The sequence below is a fragment of the Odontomachus brunneus genome, unplaced genomic scaffold (assembly GCF_010583005.1).
Source record: "Odontomachus brunneus isolate Ranch 3 - 2012 unplaced genomic scaffold, Obru_v1 Obru_scaffold_281, whole genome shotgun sequence".
Classification (NCBI taxonomy): Eukaryota; Metazoa; Arthropoda; class Insecta; order Hymenoptera; family Formicidae; genus Odontomachus; species Odontomachus brunneus.
Window position 1 is genome coordinate 209,721 of NW_022639731.1, and position 21,363 is coordinate 231,083.

Consider the following 21,363-nt stretch of genomic DNA (forward strand, 5'->3'; position numbering starts at 1 on the left):
GTAAATATCTTAGAAAATAGAGGTCGTATAAAAAATTTTTTCAAGCAAAAGTTGTTTGCTTTTTTACGTAGAATAAAATCCCGTAATAAAAAATATGTATTTCTATTTAAAAAAGCAAAGTTGACCTTGTCCTGACCTTGGCGACGTCATCTTAGGTTAAATAACTACTGTCATTAAATGCGACTTTTTAAGCCTTACAACTTTTATTGGAAATATTTTTCTCTAAAATGCTCCCCCGCCGAGTTTTCTTGCCGTTGCCGAACTTGTGGGACACACTGTATATGTCCACCATTTCAAAATTTAAAATGGACCCAAAATAGGGACTTCTACTGAACTACTAGTATTCCATAGTGGATACTTTTACCTTTATTATTTGCAAATAAAATATCATGTATTTTTAGTTAACAATATCATGATAATAAAGAACAAGTTTGTCTTTGATACATAATTACTAGTAAAATTTTTGTCGAAAATGAGGGACTGCTCATACAGCGTGAGTCTGAGAATGTACTCTTCAGCGGAATAAGAATAGTTAGCCATTTGAACCCGCCGTGTTGGATCTGCCATTTAGAATTTAAAAATTTTTATCCTCCATTCTTCACTAGCGACCCCCCAAAAAAACTCTTATAAATAAGAGCTTTCATGTAAAATACAAAATTACTCTCTCTCAACAGTTTCGGCACGTTGATTTCGGGTTCATCAATGAAATGGTTAATATCATTATGATACTACCCAGACAGCACAGGACATTTATAGGACATCCATTTCATGTACATTTTACGTCCGTATGTCCAGGGATATAAAGTGGACGTCCACAGAACATCCAATTTTGAACATGAAACAGATATCCTCATCAGTATATCTTATGGATTTTTGATATATCCAAGATTCATCCAAGATCTATGATTTCATCCAAGATGAAATAAAGTTCAGAATATGTTAGAGAACGGTTTTATATATGTTTTAACAATTTACCCAGATAGCACACAATATTTATGATAAAGATTCATAAATATTTATTTCGAATTATTATTTAAAAATATTATAAAAGTATTTTATAAATATTTTATAAATATTTATATACATAAAAAAAGTATCAAAATCTTTATTCGAAATATTATTAAAATATAGGCTAAATATTTTATACAAATAATATTTATACATAATATATATAAATAATATATTTATAAATAAATATTTGTAGTAATATTTTGTAAATATTTCTATAAATATATTTTGTAAATATTTTGTAAATATTTCTATAAATGTTATATACGAAAAAAATTAATGTAATTATTTATAATTATTAAATTAATGAAGAAATGAGAAAATAAAAATTTAAATTGGTAATGTATACTGAAAAAAATCTTCTTTAAATCAAAGAAATATATTTTGTTAAATATTTCTGAACTTAAAAAATACTTATTACACTTTAAAAAATATTTAATAAACATAAAATAATATTTTTTTTAAATTTGTAAAATAAGCTGTAAAATTATGAATTTTTGAAAAAAATGATCTTCTTACAAGAAGAAAATTTTTTAAATGTAAAAATTGTATTTAAATAAATATTTGCTTCTTTTAAAGTAAATAAAGTACAAGTATCATCATTTTATAAATCATTTTATAAATCTAAATAAATTATTTTCTAATATTAAAAATATCTTTTTGAGTTTCAAATTAAAATTTCTTTTATTATCAGAAAACAATTTATTTAAATTTACAAAATAATTTATTTGTATTTTATTTACTTTTAAAACAAGTATTTTTTAAATATATGTTTTACATATTTTTTAAACATACATTTTACATTTAAAAGAATCTATTCTCTTCTTTTAAATAAATAATTTGTACATGGATACACCATATGTATACAATACAAAGCGTCTCTCAGTCAAAGTGACAGTGGCGCAGTAGGTAAGGTAAACGATTTAAGAACCAGAGGTCTCAGGTTCGAATCTCGGCAATGGTAAGCAAATTTTCGAAGTACAATTTAACTTGAATTAAGTAGCGTGTAAAACAATATAAAGTGAAAACTAAAATTATAAATATTTTAAAAATTTAAGAAAAGTTTAGGAAAAGAAAAAATATATAATTGTATATATTTTAATAAATATTTTTATAATATTTATGATCTACTGAAGCTAAGGTCATAAAAATATTTATGAAATATTTTGATAAATATTTATAAAATATTCAAATAAATCCTATAAATATTTTGTAAATATTTTATAAATATTTTGTTCTGTCTGGGTATATATGTTTCATCCTTTTAATTTACAAATTACAAAATTATATTGTAAATCCGGATGCTACTTTTATATATCCATTGAACGTCCATCGGATATCCTGTGGACATGTCGGGGACTTTAGCATGTCCTCCAATTTCATAAATGGATATCTCACAAACGTCCATTGAATGTCTGAATGACATAAAACGGATGGCTTATGGATATCCTCAATATTCTTAAAGGACATCTTATGGGTATCCATAGGATATCCATGTCTGGGTAATTACCTTTATGCCCTTTCTTTTTATTTGTCTATTAGTAAATATATTATATATATATATATATATATATATATATATATATATATATATATATATATATTATATCATTTTGTTGTGAACAACATTTTTTTATCTTTTTGAATGCGGATTTTTTAATCTTCTTTATAGTTTATTAATATTATATATATATATATATATATATATATATATATATATATATATATAATTTTATTATATTTTCATTCTATTTCGTAATGTACTTTATTCATATACAGAGTGTCCCATTTTAATTTATCTCCCCAGAAACCTTTTTACTTTTTATTTTAGAAGAAAATGTTTTATATAAAAGTTGTAGAGTTTTAAGAAACGCATCACATAGCAAGGTTACGTTGAACGATGAATTTGACCTTAAACAGTGTTGTCAAAGCCACGTCAAAATCAGTTTGAAATATTATTTAAATAAAAATCTTCATTTTTTTTTATATTCTTCGCTTATTTCTAGAACTCAAAACACTGTACTTAAGTACTTTTCGTTCTGGACTTCCCGAGTTATGAGACATAAATATTATTGTATTGTGATATAGAATATAAAATATCTTATAAAATATTTTATAAAATATGTAATTTTCGATAATCTTACTTTTATATCAATTCATTCATAACGTTATTCTGTGCATAAAAGTATTAAGGTAAGATTCTAAATATTATCGGAAACAGAATATTTTATTAAATATTTTATTAAATATTTAGTATTTTATATCAAAATACATTCATGTTTCATTCATTGTATTTTATGTCAAAATGTAATATTTATATCTCAGAACTTGGAAAGTTCTGAACAAAAAAGTACTTAATTATAATGTTTTAGAAAGCTCTTGGATAAGCTATAAGAACATGTAATATAAAATGGGGATTTCCATTTAAATATTTCAAAGTGATATTTACGTGACCTTGACAACGCTACTCAAGGTCACAGTAACCTTGTTATGTGATGTATCCCTTAAAACCCTACAACTTTTATATGAAACATTATTTTCTAAAATGAAAAATAAAATAATATTTTGGAAGATAACTTTAAACGTGGCACCCTGTATATGAAATTAAAAACATACGATTATTTGTTTTGCTTTCGTCAGTTTCTTCGTAAAAATGCTTTTTGGTCACTAGACGTTTCACAGGCAATATTGATGTCGATTGCGATAGTGCCTTCAACTGCATTTCATCGAAACTAGATATATTGATGAAAGTTTTTTCTATACTTCGAGCCCTTTCATAACTATCGTAGGGTCCTAATATTTTGCGATATTCGTAAATGTTACAATTATCTTCAGAGAAAATTTTTTTTTTTAATTGCACTCGTGGCGTTGATTCCTATAGTCGGAAACGCAAAAGTTTTCTCTGAAAGGTTCATCTTGGACGACTAAGCAATAATTATCCTAAGTTATTATATAATACATCTGAAATAATATTTCAATTTCTAAATATTCAAAAGGATGGAAATAAATTGTAATTTCGGTGAATGAGAGAAATATAACAGATGTATAGCTGTAAAATATGACATGCAAATAAATTGCAAACTTCGCCTTATTCGTAGCAATTATATAAAAGAAGTATTTTTGAAATATATTAATATTATTTGAATATTTTTATGTATTTCAAAATATGCACTTTAACACTATATTTATATTTGCGCAAATTTAATTGTGTTTATTATTCCAATGTACACATATGTTCTAAACTCGGCTGCAGTTACTTTACGAAAAAAAAATAATGCGTAAAACAAATTAAAATAATACCAAATTTTCTAATATTCAGTTATTAACTTCAGATATGGTTTTAATAATAATAACAATAACAAGAACAATAATAATAACAATAACAATAGGTAAAAATTATATGCAAAATATTGAATAGATCTCTAAATAGCATATTATGTTACATACAATGACATTGAAAGCGATAATGAAACTCACCTTAATCATAACTATGTAGAATGCGAATTATACGTGTTTTTGAAAGGAAGTCGCATTGTTTTATTACTTATAGCGCTTATTGGACATACTTCAAGTTCTGATCATTTATCTCCAACATGGATTCCTAAATGGCGTGAATCGCATGGATATAAGGAGAAATCCAAAGTATTCTGTAATACTCTTCCAAGTACAATTGATTCTCCATCTTTCTTGCCAATAAGCTCAATCATGACGATACGCTTATCCTTTGTATAACAAAAACTGTCAGCTTGTTTTATACAAGAAAGTGTGAAGTTGTTAAACTGCACTTCTTTATATGAATTCGTATATTCAAATAACAATGCTTCGTTCTTGGATTTTTTAAAAATGGAATATTCGTGTTCACATTCAGTACTTGTTATACGTATTAGTGATTTTTCTATTAAACATCTTTGTAGTTGTTGTAAGGGTTGAGCACTCTTTCTGAGTATTCGTTTGAGGTGCTGTAAAAAATTTTCAAATGGGAAAGCATTAAACATATTCAAAGATCCATGAATCTTTACATCTTCAGGTAAATGAATTAAGCTATGCATATTATAGGTTACATATTCTTCGCTATACAATGTTTTGAATGCTTGTATGAAATGTACTAATAGTTCTTTTGCATATTCATTATTATATTTACAATCAGTGGCATTGCATAAAATAGAAGCTGTATAATGTAAAACATAAAAATGCATTAAATAATCATCTGGTAAATACGAGCACACAACAGCCAAGCCAGTATAAAACAGGAACAATCTAAATCTGTCAATAACAATCTGTCGCTTTCCACCGATCTAATTCATCAATCCCTCTCGGTTTTCTGACAAATTCTCTAGGTATGTATGGTACTAACGACTTCAAATGTGCTGATAATCAATTAATTTTAGAAGAACGCAATTTAATACCTTTATTTCTTTTATGCAAAATTTTAAAAATCTTTTCACGATACCGAGACATATTAAGTGCATATAGTCCAAAGGAAACTGCGTAATTATTTGAAATTCAGCATTTTCGAGAGAAGAATCGTTTAGATGATGCTCTTGATTTGTTCGTAATAAAAACGTTACATCTGAGCGTAATGGAGCGTTTTCATTACAAAATACCATTCAGCGCTCTCTCCATTCACCTTCTTCCTCACATTTGTCGCATCCATACAATCTTGTGTGACTTTTAATGCATTTTATGAATGCTCTTGCTGGAGCATCGCATATTACGCAATTCACCAAAACACTGAATTTTTCTCCGAGATATGTAAATCCTTTTCTAATTTCATTATATTCTTCAATTTATCAACGATTTCATCTGGCTTTAATGGTTTCATATATCCATGGAATATCCAATTAAAAACTGTTCTTCTCTATAATCATCATGAATGATTTGTCCTAGAAGGAGCCAAAGTTGGCTCTTCGAGCTTTTTGCCAATGACAATTCATCAATGTTTACATTTATTAAAATTGAATTTTTGATAGGTTTATTGACAGGTCTGCGTTTTAAATGATCCTCCAATGCTTTCCGTAAACCATAATAATAGAAAGATCCACTATCAGTAAAAGTTGTTAAGTTTACAGTTGGTGTTTGCAATAATGTTCGTGCATTAGCAGGAAGATTTTCGTGCCTATTACATTTGAGACCTTTTAGCAATTTCGTTAAAGCAGAGAATGTGTAATATTATTCTCAATAGCCTACGTGCGTAGAAATTGGCATAATGGGATTTCTTTACGTGGATTAACATTTAGATCTTGATCCTATTGATCCTATTGGTTATCGCTCCATTCTGATTCCACGTCAGATTCTTCAAAATTTGAATGAGAGTCATTATGTACTTTTTTCACAATGTTTAGTAGTAATATTTATATCGATGTAAGTAATATTATCAGTGTTGTCGTCGTAAACCTGAGGAATATTAATGTTTTCAGCGGTCCTCTCTTCCATTTCGTAAATTGTTATTTATTGCCGCCGACGCCATTGTTGGGTTCGAGAAAGATATTCGTATCTTTTCCTCTTTGCTATAATAACGATATTTGTTAACTTTAGTAGGCTATGTAGGAAGAAAGTATTTTACAAAATGTTTGTAAAAGTCAGAATTTCAATAATTAAACTGACATCTGTACTTCATGTAATTTAGTATAAGTTATAAAGTATAATCATTTAGGTTATTCTGCATAACATTTATTGTTAATAGAGAATGTCAAAGCATGATAAAAGCATTTATTAAAATTAATAATAAAAATGCATTCAACGCAGGAAAAAGTGAAAACGATAGAATGCAAATAATTCATTAAACCTTCACACATAATACTATAAACATAACATGCCATTAATAGGAATTCAATATCTGCAAAATTACACAACTATGCACATTTTTACTTCCAATATAATAATACGAAAAATAAGAACTGACATGTAATTACAATATGTTAATATTTTTCATTATGTGATGTCAATAATTGTAGTAAATGCAAATTAGGCAAAACGATTCAGAAGAAAGTTCAGTATAGAGTAGATATTTGTGCAATCAGTATAATATAATGTTTATCTAATTCGATAAAAAACAGTAGATATATGTAAAAAATTGAATAATCCGTAAAAATTGAATCAAGGACTTGTAGGTATCCCCCCTTCCCCGACCAAATATTGTTATAACTTGTTTCTCAATTATAGTTTATGAAAAAGTGGTTAGTTTTTTCTTTGCAAGGAAGTGTACATTTCAATTAATTGACCTACAAAAAAGTTACTTTTTACAAAATCTGACATTTTCGTGATAGGTTTAGAATGACACGTTCTGAAAGGACTTCAGACATTTAATAACCTGAACAGACAACGTAGTCGAATAGTTGATGAGCTCCCATCGACAAGAATATTTTTCAAAAAGATATTTTTCACAGTTTAAAATATCTTTTATATAGATATTTATATAAATATACTTAGATAGTAAAAATATCTTTTTGAAAAATATTCTTGTCGATGGGAGCTCATCAGCTATTCAACTACGTCGTCTGTTCAGGTTATTAACCCCTTCACTGCCGAGAACAAAGATCTTTGTTTTTTTGGACTTGGCCCAAACTGCTGGAAAATCACAAATCTTTGTCCTATAAATAAATGCTCTACTGATGCCTGATAATGCATTAAACGTGAACAGAATGTGTTTTCCTATGTTTTCGGGGTCGCTGAATATGATTCCGAGGTCCATTTTATACTATCTCGCACCCATGACCGACTAAAGCTATAAGAAAATGACTATTTTTTTCATTTTTTGGAAAATCTTTGTCCTCGCACACTCAAGTTTTATGCCACATTTAAACAGTGTTATTCTGATAAGCTATATCATTTATAGGTAAAAGTAACTCAATTCATGACTTTTTGCTACTTTTACCAGATATATCATTTTCTTCGTAGTTTGACCCGCTGATTCATCTTTTGCGTAAATTACCCTTGACATCAGCCGAACATTCATCTTTACTACTTGAACCGACTAATTCACAAGATCTTCTTTTCATTGCAAATATTACAATATTTGAATATCAAGAGAAATAAAAAATGAAGGAATTTAAAAAAAAATTGTTTGCAGATATGTCTGGTTACAATAGCATCCAAATAATTTATCACATAAGCGATACAAATGAACTCAATTTATTATGTAGTATAAAAAAATGGTCAGTAAAAAGCTTTCAAACAAAATAGGTAACATGTCGATGAAAATACCCCAAAAATGGTATGTCCAGTTAAAATTGTCAAAGTTTCTAAGTTCGGCAGTCTGTACACATTTCATCTAAATACTCTGGCAGTGAAGGGGTTAAGTGTCACACCACAATCTGTCATGCATGAAATCCTTTGTATAATGCTAGACAACACTAATAAAGATACAAATGAAATAGTACAGCAACAACAAATACAACGCGACAGAATTCTATTTCTACTGCCTGTTCCTTAATCGGACTCGTTGTTTTCATTTTTTATCGAAGTTGTCTCGACATTATGCAAGAAGTTTATCACATATTATGAAAAATTATTTATTTACCTTTAAGAATTCGTTGCTCTTAAATAACGAACACTCCAAAAAACTCCAAAGAACAACGTAAAGACTGTAGTAGACAACTGTTTACTAAATGAAAGCGAAGCAAGACTGACGTATCCCTGATTCCAACATGGCGAGGCCTTAATGCAGGATTCACACTGCGTCTAATGTCCGACGTACGACGTCCGATAGGAGAACAGCTTTCTAATAGAAAATTCAATTCTTCATTGGGAAGCTGTTCTTCTATTGGATATCGGACGTCGTATATCGGACATCGGACGCAGTGTGAATCCTCCATAACAATAGAGCTAGAGGACGTGTTTCTTTCTCATCTGTGAAGCGCAGAAGTATTTCGTTGTAATTGGCTACGTCTTATAGATATCTTTTAGACATCTTTTAAAGGTGTATAAAAGACATTTGGAAGATATCTTTTATGAGATGTCTTTGAGATATCTTTAAGTAATACCTTCAAGATGTTTTGTATTAGATATCTTTTAAATATCTGTTAGATGTCCCTTTCAAGATATATTTTTCAAGACGTCTTTTAGATGTATTTTAGACATCACTTAAAGTGTCTTGAAGATACCTTTTTTTAGATATCTTTTAGATGTCTTGTAGACATCGATGCTACAAAATGTTTACTGGGTATTTGTACATCATATACTTCAAATTTAAAAAAATACTGCCTAATAGTAATATTATAAGTAGTACATGATTTAAAATTAAAATACGATGCCGGAGACCATCAACATTGGCTAGTTGTCATTTATCTTAATCTTAATCCTGAGCAGAATGGATGAGCAAATCCAATCTATTATTTCCAAGAACTACCTGTATGGAAGAAAGGAAATTTTTAGTTGACACTGCAACTCAAAAACAAACTGACCAAATTATAAAACAATTTACATTTTAATAACTTCTCTATTTGATATATAAGGTGTTGTAAAAAGAAATCCATTATTTTTGCATGAAATTGAAGGCTTTATTTAGCATAGTTAGAATGATCCGATTTAGGTCAAATATGCACCGTTTTGTTCGATAACTTGTTGCCATTTTGAAGGTAATTCCATTATGCCTCTCTCATAGAAACCCTTGTCCCTATTGGCAAAAAACTGGGACAGTCGATTTTCACAAGCTTCTCTTGAGGCGAATTTTTCACCAGCAAAATCATTCGCCATAGACAGGAACAGGTGGTAATCACTTGGTGCCAGGTCCGGACTATAAGGTGGATGCATAAGAACCTCCCAACCAAGCTCCCGGAGCTTCTGGCGAGTCACTATCGATGTGTGTGGCCTGGCGTTGTCCTGATGGAACACAATTCCTCTCCTATTGGCCAAAGCTGGCCGCTTCTGGGCGATTGATTCCTTCAGACGGTCCAATTGTTGACAGTACAGGTCCGAATTAAGAGTTTGGCCGTAGGGGAGCAGCTCATAGTGGATGATTCCCTGCCAATCCCACCAAACATACAGCAAAGCCTTCCTGACTGTCAATCCTGGCTTGGCCACCGTTTGCGTCGGCTCACCGCGTTTCAACCACGACCGTTTTCGCTTGACGTTGTCGTAAGTGACCCACTTTTCATCACCAGTCACCATCCGCTGCAGAAATAGGTCGATTTTGTTGCGATTCAGCAGCGATTCGCAGATGGAAATTCGGTCCATGAGGTTTTTTTACGTTAACTCGACACCCATACATCTAGCTTCTTTTTGTATCCAGCCTTATTCAAGTGGTTCCAAACGGTTTTTTGTGTAATGTTTAGCTCCTGGGCAATCGAAACAGTGCTTACATGACGGTCGGACTCGACGATTTCCATTATTTTATCGACATTTTTGACAATTGGCCTTCCAGAGCGTGGTGCATCTTTGACATCAAAATTACCGGAACGGAATCGACGAAACCAAAATTGCGTGATTGGCTGTTACAGTATCAGGACCATAAGCACTATTCACATTTTCAGCCGCCTGGCTTGCGTTTTCGCCTTAATCGAAGAAAAACTAAAATATGGCGTATTTTCTCTTTGCTGGTGTCCATCTTTGACGCGCGTTCAAACAATACTGAGTCAAACAATCACAAAACTGTCTGAGAAGTTTTTTTAGTACGAAATCTTATCTTTCTAATACCATCTAGCGTAAACCGATCGCACTTATACAACGCGAAATACACATTACTAAAGCCATGTATTGGAAAAATAATGGATTTCTTTTTACTACACCTTATATATCACGTACACGATACTCGTAAGAAGTCGTTATTTGCATAGCAACAACATGTAATGTAGACAATTATACATAATCTTAAAAATGTCATTTAATAGACGTCATAAAGATATCTGAAATAAGATGTCTTTGAGACGCCTTTTGAAAACATCTTAAAGACGTTTGAAATAAGGCGTCTTTAAGACGTCTTTCTAGCAACGTCTTAAAGACATTTGAAAGAAGACGTCCTTTAAACGTCTTTTGGTAATGTCATAAAGACGTGTTAAATAAAATGTCTTTAAGACGTCTTTTAAGATGTGCGTGTTGTATGGGCAGTGTTTTGCAAGAAAAATTTGAGTTAATTATGAAAAAAATACTGTAAAAGTTATAATTTTTTAATTTAAATCTTAAAAAAACTGATATTAAATGACATTTTGAAGTATTTTACTTTCCAGAATCGAAAAGAGCACGCCCTAAAATATTAGAGTAAGTCTTTTCAGAAAAAAAATTATTGCATTTTCATTGAGTTATAGGCGTTCGAAAACATTGAAAAACTTTGTGCATTTGGGCGTTAATGAGTTAATCTGGTGTAGAAATTTAAATGAAAAAGTTTAGTCAAAAGTAAAAAAGTAGGAACTAAAATAAAACAAAATAAAATAGAATAAAATAAATAAAATAAAACAAAATATAGAAACTAAAATTATAACGCTATAAGTATTCTTTCAACTAACCAAGAAAGTTAATTTAACTGTATAATATAAGTAATTCCACTCAGAGGATGGACGGTTAAGTAAATCAGACGGTAAGTAGATTGAATTAATATTTATATGATAATTGGACGTTTGCAAGATTTGTTCAACTTACCAGGTGTAGAAGTATGAAACCGGAATTTTTTTATACAAATAAGACGTCTGTTGTTCGAAAGTGATAAATAATACTTTATTCAAAATAATTTCCACTGTTTTGAACACATTTTTCCCACCTCTCTGGCAGTTTATGAATGCCGTGCCAAAAAAACTTTTCATCTTTTGAAGCGAACCAGTTATCTAGCCATTTTTCCACATTTTCATACGAATCGAAGCGTTGGTTAGCGAGAGCGTGTCCTAGCGATGCGAACAGGTGATAATCGGACGGAGCCAAGTCTGGAGAATAAGCCGCATGCGGTAGTAATTCCCAACTGAACGACTCGATCGTTTCCTTGACCCGTTTTGCTGTATGTGATGGGGCATTATCATGGAGCAAAATGACATTGTGTTGCCTTTTTGCATATTCTGGTCGTTTTTTAGTCAATGTTCGATTTAAATCGATCATTTGTTGTTGGTAGCGATTAGTATTGACGGTTTGACCAGGTTTCAGCAGTTCATAGTTCATAGTTCATAGTTCATAGTTCTTCGTTCCTCACGTCAAAATCACCACTTTTGAATTTTTTAAACCACTCGAAACACTGAGATTTACCAAGAGCATATTCACCGTAAGCTTCGACAAGCATTCGATGTGATTCTGCAGCAGTTTTCTTTAAATGATAACAGAAAATCAATGCTGTCCGCAAATCATAGTTAGTAGGCTCGAAACGTGACATGTTTAAGGTTATACAAAAATATACTAGAGAATGAAAGTTGGGGTTATGTTTGTTGACAATATTCGTCAGCTGTTAGGAGAATATAATAGCGCGGCAGTAGCGGTCTTACGGTCACTAAACTGAACGCTGGCACCATTTATAGGGGAATTCCGGTTTCATACTTCTACACCTGGTAGATGAAATTATTATAACAAGTTCCTTAAGATTGTTAAGATTGTTGAATAAGTTACAATATGCAAAGTTCGGAAATACAACTCAGCAGCCATCAACAGGTTATGCTAAGCATCTCGCTCGCTCGCAGAGAAGTATAAGTGAGCAAACTTCATCACTTGAAGCTTAATATAATATGTGACTGTGTGTGTATTGCCTGGGATCTAACTGCACAGGTCCGCCTTTTTTGAAGTTTTTTCTGGCTTCTGTATTTTTCGGTTTTGAACCATTATGTTTTTACTGTTAAATTGAAATTAATTGTTAATTTCTTTCTGAATAATTAGTTTCTTTCATAATAAACAAGATAGATAATTATATAAATTAAATCCGTCTATCACGTACATATCATATAGAGGAAGAATTTAATGAAACATTATATTATTCTTTTTGATAACCCAGGCAGCAACGTCACATTATTTGCACGTCGATAAATGGTGATTATCAGTCCTAGACGACATGTAATCAATAAGTGACGTTTAAAAAACATGATTATTTTGACGTGATAATAACGTTATTTAAAGACATCTGTAATACGTTTTTGAGAGGTCATTTTTAATCAGCTATTCGATAATCAAAGAATGTGATAGATGTTTATCTAATGTTCACTTATATCAACTGTGGTTTATGTAACCAACAGATTATTATTTATACACGTTATTTATTTATATTGTTATTTTTTATGTGCTTGCATCTCAAGCATTTGACTCTTAGAAATAAGCCTCATAGAACTTGTCCTACCATTTCTTATTCACAAACATTACATCGTACTTGCAATTATGCAGTTAGTAGGATGATGTTCAAAAATAGTGTTAATAAGGAAATGTTGACCCAGATAGCACAGAGATGAAATAGAAAATCATAGAGAATTCTCACAGATAGTTGGCTATCTGTGTTAATTTAATTAAATCTTAAATGGTAAGGTGGATTTTTTCTTTTTTAAATTATATTATTTTATTATTACTCAAAGTTTATAGTCTTTTATGACTTTGTTTATTTAATAACAGTTAACAATAAAAAATGTTTACTATGAAAATTTAAAGATAACGAAATGGAATATGCGGGATTTTGTAGACCTCACCTCACTAGAGAAAGCTAGGAGATAAATTAACAATAAAGGTACGAAAAATATATATAATTAATTTTTATTAAAATTAAATCATTTTATTAAATTATATTATCAAAAAATTATATTATACTGTGTTAAGTATAATACATATAGACAAAATATAAGATGTTCATATCGATCGAAGAAGTGGTGTAGTGTCTAAGCAACAAACTCATAATCCAGAGATGCCTCATGGTTCAAGTTCGAGTCCCAGTGCCAGTAAGAATTTTTAAATGTGATGTAACATTGGAATCAAGTAATTAAAATTTTTAAGTAAAATCAACAAACGCTGTGACATTTACAAGTAATTTCTGTTAGAAAATAGAACCGAATAAGGATATTCCGACACTTCGTCATTTTTACGTCTCTTTATGACGTCATTTTTACGTTTTATTATTGACGTCGGTGGACTGTGACTTATTCCAGTCATTTTCACGTCATTATTACGTGATTATAAAAGGATAATTGACGTCACGAATGACCAAAAACTGACGTTAATATCACGTCACGTTGCTGTTTGGGAATGTATGCAGCTCATTCAACTCGAGAGAAAAATTAAGTTAAATTTCTTATTCGTTACATTTGACAGCACATTTGGTTATTGTTACTTTTCGAAATAGTCAAATCAACACCATAATTAATCACTTTTACTGAATGCTTACCTCGTTTGATACAAATAAGAGATTACAAGAATATCCAAATGCCGAAAGAATTAAAGCAATTAATTCGTCATATACAATAGAGAAATTAGGTTCACTCAACTTGATTCTAATTACAATCAATTTTTTTATAACATAACAAGGTAGAACGTTTAATCTAATCTGTATACTAGCTATCTATTACTTGTATTGACTCATGTCGACTAGTTACATTTCTATTCGGGAAATTATCAACCATATAATTATTGTGTGTGATCCTTCATCACATTCTGACGTATTCATATGTCTCCGTTATAGAGAATAGTCGGTTTACTGTCCAATCGAGAACTTTCTGGCCAACTTTATACTTATCGGCTTATGTTTACCAATTTGTTTTTCTTACACCAGCATAATATACATTTCTAGCCGATGCCGGTGATACGAGGCCGCTGTTGGGAGAACGCTGCGCGACGCAGTTTCTTCTCTCGCGACAACATGGAAAACTTTATACAATTCTGCCGACGGCTGGGCGTTCACGAGAATCTTCTCTTCGAAAGCGATGATCTCGGTAAAGCTTGGCGCAATTAATTTTAATACATGCGAATTAACTAAGAGCGACGCCGCCACAGTTTGCTTTATCGGGCGACTTTCAACAAGACGTTATTTAAGTACGTACCCGTCTAGACTGATAAGCGGTAATTACGGGAAATATAGTAATCAACGCGCACAATCCTGTCGTGGTCCGCACGTGTTGGAACGTGCATCGCATAAATTACGAAAGGCGGAGAGCGCGTGTGGTATGCAAATCCGGAGCGGCTGTAAAGCGAGAGTAATTGTCAGCGAATTGCGCGCATGAGTCCGAGGAAAGTGGAACGAATCCATGCTCTTGGGAGATCATCGGCTCGCTTTCCCGCTTGACCAAGTTTAATTGCCGTCGAAAACAATGTGCAGTTACGCGAATGATGTAACGATGTAATTGAGCGTAGCGGGGCCACCTTGAAGGAGGTCAGCCGTGAAGTCATACGAGGAATCACGCTGTATGTCTACATTATGACGAGCTTAATGATAATGCTTTTACAGTTTTACACGGTCAACCGCGAAACGTGGTGTTGTGCTTGTTGGAAGTCGCGCGACTGGCGGCTAGATACTCCTTGGAGCCACCTGGGCTCGTGCAACTCGAGAGGGAAATCGCGGCAGAGCAAGAAAGGGATCTTCATTGTTTGTCCGATAGCGGCATATCTCACAGCAGTCTGGTTTCTTGGCAGTTCCAATCACCATCGCCGACAGCGACGCCCAGAACTCCGCCGGAGAAGATCAAACATAGCAGGTAAGTGAACTGTCATTTTAAGATACATTTTTTTCAGGAACGTGTCAAGACGTATCTCTCATGCGAAAACGAGAATAACCTTGTCCTTGTGACAACTTCCAACGATAATCCCGCGTACTGCATCTTTCAACACGTTATCTCTAACGTATAACGGCCAACAGGTGAAGATGTTGCGGGAATAAAATGAGATTGAACCGTTACGGAATGCATAAATTATTCGGCGGCATCATCTCTATTTCGCTCACACATTCACCGCATTCGGGATACCATCTGGCTGCGATATGTTCCCGCTCATTTACGACGGTGGATTTCTCTCGGGTCGACTGTTGTCGGCTGAATGGGTAATCCCGCGAGCTGTTACTGAGAAGGAGACTCGGAATTGCGTTGTAACATAATTTCATAGGAGTGACTGAATTTTACAGTATGGAAAGCTCACAATACTTATGTTAAGCACATCATGATAGATACGCTACATTGTTCTATCCCGAACAATAATCACGGGAACACTGTCCGTTCTATTTTGAACTGATTAGATAAAATATTTCTCGGTCTAAACGTTGTTTTCGCTAAAAATATATATTTCCAGTGCGGAGAGCTATACACTGCAATATGATCTTAATCAGTTTGTTATCTAGCGCCAACTTGCCAATTCAACCGTCTGAGTCAGAGAATTTTGCTATATTGATATTGAAATTAAAATTTTGCTATATTGAAAAAAAATTTAAGTAAAATAAACCAAATCTCTGGATCAATTAATCGAGTAAATTGTATAAAAATTAAGTTTGTATAATCTAATGTAGAAATATTAACTCAATAACTTAATCAAAAGTAAAAAGTTAGTAAAACTGAAATATAGTTATATCGAAATGTTCTCTTAACTCTACGCGAAAAGTTGATCTAACTTCATAATATAAATAATTCTACTTCAAAATAGGAGGTAAGTAAATCAAACGATAAGCACTGAAATTTTGACTTTGATAATTAAATGTTTGCGAAATTGGTTCGATTAGAAGAAATCATTACAGCAGCTTCCTTAAGCTTGTTGAATAAATTGCAATACACACAGTTTGGATTATATGCTTCACCGGACAGACATCGATAGGTTCCGCTGACTACATCGTTTGCTCGCAGATAAATTCTCGTTGCGGCGACATATAAGCAAGCAAACTTCACTACTTAAAGCTTTAAGATGAATGTTCCAAATAGTCTCATCATGAAAATAAATTAAATAGTAATAATAGTATACGTATTAAGATAAATACACAAAATTGATTTGTTGAAAAGCTTGAATATTTAAGATTTTAATTGTGTTATATTTCTTTAATTTATATGGGACGATTTTACTTTATTTATAATATTTTATAATATTTTCTCAAAAATATGTAAAATTGAGGTACCACCAACATTACATTAGAATATACATAGCACATAAATATTTATATATATTGCATATCCTATGTATGTACATTTGGGGTACATGATATGTGATATGTACATGTATAATGTCTGTACATCCGCAACCGCAAAGAGGCACATAGAATGTTCCGTGCATATACATATGTATATATATCCTACATTCTTTACATATCCATGTATATACACTCTGTATATTCTCTGAATATACATAACACATACATGCTAATACGCATTAGCACGTGTAACGTATATACATAAAATATACATTGTATATACATAATGTATATAAAAAAAAATTTTGAGTATACATAACTCGGACAGCACAAAGTATTTATAAACTATATGTTCTTAATTTTCACTTTATATACTTTCCCAGCAAACAATTTGATACCAAATTGTCGCCAAATTGACACCAAATATGACCAAAATTTAACGGCAAATCCGATGCCATCTGCGTCCGCAATATGCTTGGGTTTTGTTAGCAAAGCTTGGTGACAAAATCTGACGCCAAATTGTCGCCAAATTGACACCAAATATGACCAAAATTTAACGGCAAATCCGATGCCATCTGCGTCCGCAATATGCTTGGGTTTTGTTAGCAAAGCTTGGTGACAAAATCTGACGCCAAATTGTCGCCAAATTGACACCAAATATGACCAAAATTTAACGGCAAATCCGATGCCATCTGCGTCCGCAATATGCTTGGGTTTTGTTAGCAAAGCTTGGTGACAAAATCTGACGCCAAATTGTCGCCAAATTGACACCAAATATGACCAAAATTTAACGGCAAATCCGATGCCATCTGCGTCCGCAATATGCTTGGGTTTTGTTAGCAAAGCTTGGTGACAAAATCTGACGCCAAATTGTCGCCAAATTGACACCAAATATGACCAAAATTTAACGGCAAATCCGATGCCATCTGCGTCCGCAATATGCTTGGGTTTTGTTAGCAAAGCTTGGTGACAAAATCTGACGCCAAATTGTCGCCAAATTGACACCAAATATGACCAAAATTTAACGGCAAATCCGATGCCATCTGCGTCCGCAATATGCTTGGGTTTTGTTAGCAAAGCTTGGTGACAAAATCTGACGCCAAATTGTCGCCAAATATCGAGCAAAGTTTGGCGCCAAACACAAACCTTGGTCGGTATTTGGCGTCAATTTAGCGTTAGATTTCACCAAGCTTTGTTCGGTATTTGGCATCAATTTGACGTCAAACTGCGCCGCAATTTGTCAACAACCTTTGATTTAGCAAATGTTGTGTCTAATTTGATGACATTTTGGCAGCAAAATTTGTAGTCAAGCGTTGGGCAAAATTTGCTCGAGCAGATTTGGCTATCTGGGTTTATATTTAGTTTTCACTTTATCTTGTTTTACACGCTACTTGATTCAAGTTAAATTTCGAAAATTTGCTTATCATTGCCGAGATTCGAATCTGAAACCTCTGGTTCTTGAGTCGTTCACTTACTTACTGTACTGACTATCACTTTGAATGAGAGACACTTTGTATTGTATACATATGATATATCCATGTACAAAAACAAAGGATTTATTTAAAAGAAGAGAATAAATAATTTTAAATGTAAAATGTATGTTTAAAAGTATGTAAAAAGTATATTTAAAAAATATTTACTTGTTTTAAAAGTAAATAAGATACAAATAAATTATTTTGTAAATTTAAATAAATTGTTTTCTGATAATAAAAGAAACTTTAATTTAAAACACAAAAAAGATACATGTTATCTGGGGAGCTCCATGATGCTCCATGATGTGAAAAAAACATTCTGTATATCCACTGCACATATATTTCATATACGTAAGATGAATATACATGACGATACCCGTTGCGAAAAGTATTAATGGTATTACTATTGAGATCAGTGGTAAAATCATTTGAATTAATGATAAAACCATATGAACCCAACGGCGTTGTCATTAACGAATGATTTTACTACTTGGTATTCAGTAGGAAAATCCTTCGGTTAGTGGTAAAATGTTTTACTATTGAATGTACTCCAGTAGTAATATCATTCGATCAATAGTATATTAGTTACTTATACTACCATTATATTACCATTGGATACTTATTAATAAGAATACCATTCGATCAGTAGTATAATATTTTGCTATTGCTACGTCGACCGTAATAAATGTTATTGTTAACTGTTTGAATTTGAATGAGAATTTTGAATAAGAGTCGTTACTCAGCCAGATAATGTGTTTAATTATCTGGCTTAATTAAAAATATAGGAAGAAATACCAATAAAACATTGTTTTTTTTTACTTTATATGTTGCTTTCACACATACACATACACACATTATACATATATGTTATCTGTAAATGATAAACTTATTTTTATTACTCTGTTTCTACTTATATGTATGATATGCGAAATATTATCATATATATATGGAAAATCATACATGGTCCTCTGTGTCCCGTGCTTGGGATATAGAGGACCATTTTTTTTTCTAACAATTTTAATGTTTTAAAATAAAATGTTTTTAAAATATGTTTTTAAAATAAAATCTTTTACAGTTATTAAACTAATGCTTTGTCTACGCATGCCCTTGTAGGAATATGCTGAGTAACTTTGGGCCATTTCCTATAACTGATAAATTTTTTATTAACCTTAGAATGTTAAGCGGTCCTCTGTGCCCCGCTCTCCCCTAAGTATCACTGACCAGTGATAAAATCGCTTAGTGTTAAAATATTACTATTGGCAAACACTCATTCAGTTTGCCATTGAAAATATCATTGAAAAAGCCATTCAATTTCAATGATTTTTTTAAATGGTAAAACCATTTATTTTTCGCAACGAGTATATACTGTGTAAAAACGTTAATGGTTTTAATATATACATATCGTACATAATGTGGCATGTATATTTCATGAATATACATATTTTAGAACATACTTCGATACATATCGCATGCATATACGTTAAAGGAAATTCGCAGTACATTTGATATCCGTGATAAAATATACATCCGGCGTATGTATACATGAATATATTATGATGTACATCTTATGTATATACCTTGATAGGCTTAACATGTATACATCGTACATCATATCGCAAGTATATTTTCTGGATATATATATATATATATACATATTAAGTCTATCAAGGTATATACATAAGATGTATACATCATAATATATTCATGTACATACACACGCCGAATGTACCATTTATCACGGATATCGAATGTACCGCGAATTTCCTTTACTAGACCAACATAAGCGCGCGCCATTTAGCTTCCCAGATAGGACAGAGAATTCAAAAAGAATTCAGTCGTATGTCACCGATTCTGATTTCATTTTTAGATGCAAAAGGAATTCTTTTTACTGAAGAATTCTTTTTGCATCTAAAAATTAACTCAGAATTGGTGATATGCGACTGAATTCTTTTTGAATTTTCTGTGTTATCTGGGTTGTCCTACATACATTAACTGTTACAAATAACTATATAATAATTAACTAATAATGGCATGCATTAAAAATTATATACATTAACTGTTACAAATAACTATATAATAATTAACTATTAATAAACAAAAAATTCAAAGCCACATGAATTAGAATATTATAATTTAATGTTATTTATTCTTAACTAAGCATAACCTTTCTATTCCATCTTTGATTTCACTATTAGAATAATATTATTTATGTTAATAATTTGCTATGCGACCAATGTATTGCTTTTCCATAAAAGTTAGAAGCTTATTATATAACATAGCAGGTCTTAAAGAATACCAACTTTTGACTTTGAAAGATTGACAGCTGTACCACTTAGTATAGTAACATTGTTTCTCTCTGTAGTCGCCGTGTGCTTGGAATAGCGCCAGAGATGTCACTTTCGAACGGCATGTATTAATAATATTAAGAATTAGAATATTATAATTTAATGTTATTTGTTCTTAATTAAACATAACGTTTCTATTCCATTCTTAATTTTATCGTTAGAATAATATTATTTATATTAATAATTTGCTGCCAATGTATTGTTTTTCCGTAAAAGTTCGAAGCTTATTGTGAGAAGTGGCACATTGATTGGCTATCACGCTGTTTCTTGTCGCGCGACAAACATTGCCGCGTCCTATAGACCGAAGCTATTCCATAGAAGGTAAAGGTGTAGAAAAAGGGCGCCACCTCAGATCAGCCTGATCTTGACATATGTCATAGAGGTCACCCTTCTGAGTGACCTTCTGAAGATTTTAGCCGTCGCTCATTGTTTGTTAAAAAATTATTGATGAAAGAAGTCCGAAAAATATATTACAATTTTTCGATACTGTGTCCCGTTAACGAGCAATATCGAAAGATAAGTGCGATATCGAACAACTAGCGGGAGGCTACGTCCCCCGCAC

The 21,363-nt window shown here is 31.7% G+C and overlaps 1 protein-coding gene across 6 annotated transcripts in view; it reads left to right on the plus strand.

The window, feature by feature from the left end:
* The window catches only part of LOC116853149 (growth arrest-specific protein 2-like), a 140,373-nt gene that overhangs the window by 100,054 nt on the left and 18,956 nt on the right, over positions 1-21,363 (plus strand). For all 6 annotated transcript variants that reach the window (XR_004379913.1, XM_032834051.1, XM_032834049.1 and 3 more), the window contains 2 exons: positions 14,675-14,816; positions 15,329-15,575. Coding sequence is in view for 5 of the 6 variants with exons in the window: in XM_032834051.1 (XP_032689942.1) it covers positions 14,675-14,816; positions 15,329-15,575 (389 nt within the window). In the remaining variant the exon portion in view is untranslated. The remainder of the gene's footprint in view (positions 1-14,674; positions 14,817-15,328; positions 15,576-21,363) is intronic.